We start from the raw sequence: 4,465 nt of genomic DNA, 5'->3' as shown, positions 1-4,465 counted from the left end.
AGAGGCAGAGAGAGAGAAAAAAGGCAGAGAGAAAAGAGGCAGAGAGAGAGAGAAAAGAGGCAGGGAGAGAGAGAAAAGAGGCAGAGAGAGAGAGAAAAGAGGCAGAGAGAGAGAGAAAAGAGGCACAGAGAGAGAAACGAGGCAGAGAGAGAGAAAATAGGTAGATAGAGAAAGAGGGGGAAACCATGATGGAGTATACCAAATAGGATTCTCACGATTTTGATAGCACTTATTTTCTTTATTGAACACAACTTCACAAGTGCTGAAGGCATTATCATTCATAGTTCATTCCTGTGAGTGTGACGTTGTGCATCTTTCAATAAACAAACAACATCAAAGAAAACAGTAAAAGACATTTTGTATTCAATATAACATTCATGTTTATTTTTCAAAAACTTTACAGCAATTCCACAAAATTTAATTCCAGCATGCATAGAAATGATTATATTGATACATATGGTGTGCATGCATGTTTATCTAACAATATCAAAATTTAAAACTTTGATCAACGTGGCGGTGGTTGTAGTATTCTGCAGCAATTTTTTTAGCTGAATATTCAAGCCACTATATCATATAGTTTGGAGCCAGATTGACATTATCTCATATACTTTTATGCAGAGTTAATGCCCTTCTGACTCTTAACAGACAATGTGATATAGTGATTTGAATGAATTATAACATTATCATTATCCTATTGCATTTGAAAACATACATTTGTAATCTAAAGATACATGTAATATACACGAAAGAAAACATAATCACAAAGACTTTCAGAAAATCAAGTTCATTTTCATACCACATCAATGTTCTGATTTATTGCAGTGATTTTGTTGTTAGTTTAGAATCATTCTAAAATTACATGATTGTTGAAATTAGAGACAATAGGACTACTATTCACTTTCCATGACTCGTACAACAGCGATCACCTACCAAATCTATTCTCCAATTCAATTTGTATGCATATTAGAAGAGCAACTTTACCTTACTCTAAAAAATGTGAAAAAACATGATTTGTTGAAATAAATATTAAAAATCTAGGGCACCCTGTACAAAGTGTATATATTAATCAGGTAGAAAATATATATTTTGAGAAATTCCTTCATACTTTTTCCAACTTGATTTGAAAAGTACAATACTTTACAACAATATATATATCCAATGTCATACATGGTTTTGGTTGTAATTGTTGGTGACTCGATGATAGTAACAGCACGACATACAAACTTTGTGAATGAACTACACCTGAAGATAATGAACATCTTACTTCTGCATATCATTGTTCGTAATATCATGCATGATTGCTAATGTTAATAACATAAATAAGAGCACTTACATGTACATGTATAATGTATCAATTTGGATACCGGTATGTACAGTATACATGCATGTACATGTACATAACCATTTTGGCCAATACCTCTTTCTAACAGTTATGAGAAACTTTACATAATAATAATTGAACAGAAGGCAGGGATTACCAAGTAAAGGAGATACAAAAAGAGAAAATAAGTATTCTGAATGTTAATCATAACTATAATCAATTCTCTTATCAACATTTGTGCGTAACATGTTCTTCAATTGTCTGAAATGTGTATGTAACGGCTTCTCCTATTGGCTGTAAGCTAGGCTCGTTGCTGTGTTTATACAACCTTCTCTCATTGGCTTGGTTCAACATTGAATACATGATGGCTCCTCTCAGCGAATAAGTTCAGTACGGTTTATACGTTAAGGCTTTTATCGTTGGCTAGTTTCCGTCTGATGAACAGGATTTTTCCGTAATTTTGGGTCAACGTATGAAGCTCTAGATGTGGTCTCGAATGAGTTATAACGTTCTTTCACTGCTGGAGGGTCTAATTCTGGCTGGGAGGCAGGGAAGGATCTAGATTCACGGGCTGCATTAAACAAACATAAGAAAGAGGAAACAGAATGTTAATAATATTCAACTGAAAGGGTGTCAAAATCAAGGAAAAAAATGATTTAATACTCTTTATCTTGAACTTCATTGAATGATATAAAGACTTGATAATATATGAATACATTTAGTAGGCCCGACAGTATTTGTCAAAGAGAAAACTTTTTTTCACCATTTTTTTTAATTTTTTAATTTTTTAAATCAAGTAATAATATAAAGTTGAATTATACCCAACCCCACCCCATCCCCATATGCATGCTCCACAAGGCTTTGCGGGTAGATTCGATCCCTAAGTAATTTTTCTTTCTCTGATATCTTAAAGCCCCTATCAGGGATTTGCAAGCCCTCAAAAACTAATTTCAGAATGTATTTGTAGCAGCAAAATGAGTTTATGAAAGTATATGTGCAAACTGCAAAATATCAGATCAAAAGACCTTGTTTTTCTGTCTATGAGTGAATATTGAAGCCCACATTTTGTACACAACAAATGGCGAGAATAAAACACTGCTAGTTGCACAAATAGAATTTGTAAAATAACTGTAATTTTTCTAATAATAAATGTTTTTCCACCATACTTTTAAGAAAGTTTTCAATTATGATATTTACATCATTTTGGCCCATTTACAAGTCAGTTGAGATTTTCACTGTGCACATCCCTGCAACGCTTTTAAAATCCATTACACTTTGGACTGATTTCCTATCATATAACCTTGATATACATGTACATGTATAGTACCATATTTTGATGTAAAACATTGCTAGGCTTACCTGCTAAATGAAGGATATGTTTAGGGACTGGCTTGGGACCGCTGACATAAGATGATTTCTGGGTTGTGTCAAAATAGTGGTCATACTGCAGAAAAAGAACAATAGAAAGGTACATTTGTATATATTAAAAACATTCTTTATCTTGTTATCTACATCTACTTTCGACAGAAGCCAATACACTGAATTTATTCAATCAATTTTTAATGGCAAATTACAACATTATATCATCACTTCTTTAGAACTTGATCAAAATAAATTTAGAAACTTAGAATAGAAACTCTGTCATTAACCCAAAAAAATAAATTAGATTTTGTTTAAAGACACAAGAACATGAGCATATTTTAACATTTGATTCTAGAAGGTCTGTTTCTTAATCTTATTAGACTCTCTTCTCTTGTAATCTAGATTAAGCTTGATCTTTGTAGATTCCATCAAGAAGATTCAACTTCAATTTCTAAAAATAATATCCAGGCTAGATTTCCATGTACATGTAGATCTAGGGCCTATAAGCTATAGAATAGGGCCCCGATCTAACTTAAAGACGATTCAAACTGCTGTGTCAAAGTTAATTTGTTGTTTTTAATTCCTCTTCTCTCTTGTGAACTAGGCCTAGATATGAATCTTCCCTTTTGTATCCCATTGCCCTTTGCTTAATTGATAATTAATTTCCTTTCTTCAAGTTCAATAATTTCAATTAAATTGTTTCCTTACCTGTGATGGCAAACTCTTTGGTACTCGTATCCTCTTGATATCAAACCTCTCTTCATTCCAGTTTCCTATCAGTGTATCCGGAGTATAACAATCTTCCTTAGTGGTGGTCCTCCATCCATACTGCTGGAACTTCTCCAGGTCGGTGGTGTGAGTCCATACCTCCCCCAGACCTGAGCCGCGAACCATGGAGCGAAACGCTACCTCGTCTCCCGATGCCATGTCTGTTTTTTAGAACGGAAAATGACAAGCTTTCGATGAAATACAGCCCGTTACAAACAGCTGTTGATCTAGCTAAACCAAGCTATAGACCTATTCAGGATCTAAAAAGTAATGAAGATACTAGAAGAAGGTCTATTCTGGAAAGAATGGTCTTGATCTCACCGAAGCCAGCTTATAGCTTTGCGAAGAAGTAGCTCAGCTCTGTTAGTGTTATGCTATCCGGCCTTGTTGTTTACGTTCTTGTAGTGCAAAACAAGACTGCACGTGTATTGCCTATGGTACTTCCGGGTTCAGTCGTTATGGATACAGACGCTTTGTTACGATAGTTTTGTCCACAAGAGGGCGCTAGAGCGGAAAAAACAGAGCACCAAGTTGACAAAATAATAGACCATTTTCGTAATGTAATCGAATTTATTAATGCACAAATCTTTAAGTGCCTCTTTACAAATGATTTCATTCACCTGCTACGAATAATAGCAGGTAGGAAAAACATTTTCCCTTGTCCTTCCTAGCAACACGTAATGTATGCAATTGAAACTGAAATACAGTTATACGTAACAGGTGAATGAAATAATTTGTAAATAGGCACTTACAGGTAATACAAAATTTTGGTATGGGGTCATGGATTTGGTTCAAATGAACATATTTGAAGCATATGCGATTTGTAAATAGGCACTTACAGGTAATACAAAATTTTGGTATGGGGTCATGGATTTGGTTCAAATGAACATATTTGAAGCATATTCGATCCAAAATTTTGGTATGGGGTCATGGATTTGGTTCAAATGAACATATTTGAAGCATATGCGATCCAATATTCAGTGATCGTTGTCGCGGTTGAAATCGAGTCTAAAG

The 4,465-nt window shown here is 34.4% G+C and overlaps 1 protein-coding gene across 1 annotated transcript; it reads right to left on the bottom strand.

Moving 5' to 3' along the window:
- Positions 1-355: 355 nt before the first annotated feature.
- On the bottom strand, positions 356-3,806 carry LOC579489 (UPF0686 protein C11orf1 homolog). The gene is made up of 3 exons (XM_779602.5): positions 3,392-3,806; positions 2,681-2,765; positions 356-1,892 (listed from the first exon to the last, which is right to left on the bottom strand). The coding sequence occupies exons 1-3, from the start codon at positions 3,608-3,610 to the stop codon at positions 1,735-1,737; spliced, it is 462 nt and encodes a 153-aa protein (XP_784695.1). The 5' UTR covers positions 3,611-3,806; the 3' UTR covers positions 356-1,734.
- Positions 3,807-4,465: the final 659 nt, after the last annotated feature.

This window comes from Strongylocentrotus purpuratus, unplaced genomic scaffold, assembly GCF_000002235.5.
Source record: "Strongylocentrotus purpuratus isolate Spur 01 unplaced genomic scaffold, Spur_5.0 spur5_scaffold_1, whole genome shotgun sequence".
Taxonomy (NCBI): Eukaryota; Metazoa; Echinodermata; class Echinoidea; order Camarodonta; family Strongylocentrotidae; genus Strongylocentrotus; species Strongylocentrotus purpuratus.
This window is presented reverse-complemented; position numbering and strand designations above follow the sequence as displayed.

What these genes read in the sequence shown, in the direction of transcription:
- LOC579489 (XM_779602.5), bottom strand. Translation starts at nt 3,610, where the DNA reads ATGGCATCGGGAGACGAGGTAGCGTTTCGCTCCATGGTTCGCGGCTCA. An exon ending in CAAAGAGTTTGCCATCACAG is followed by an intron (nt 2,766 to 3,391) that starts GTAAGGAAACAA and finishes CTTTTTCTGCAG; the next exon opens with TATGACCACTATTTTGACAC. An exon ending in ACATATCCTTCATTTAGCAG is followed by an intron (nt 1,893 to 2,680) that starts GTAAGCCTAGCA and finishes TGTTTAATGCAG; the next exon opens with CCCGTGAATCTAGATCCTTC.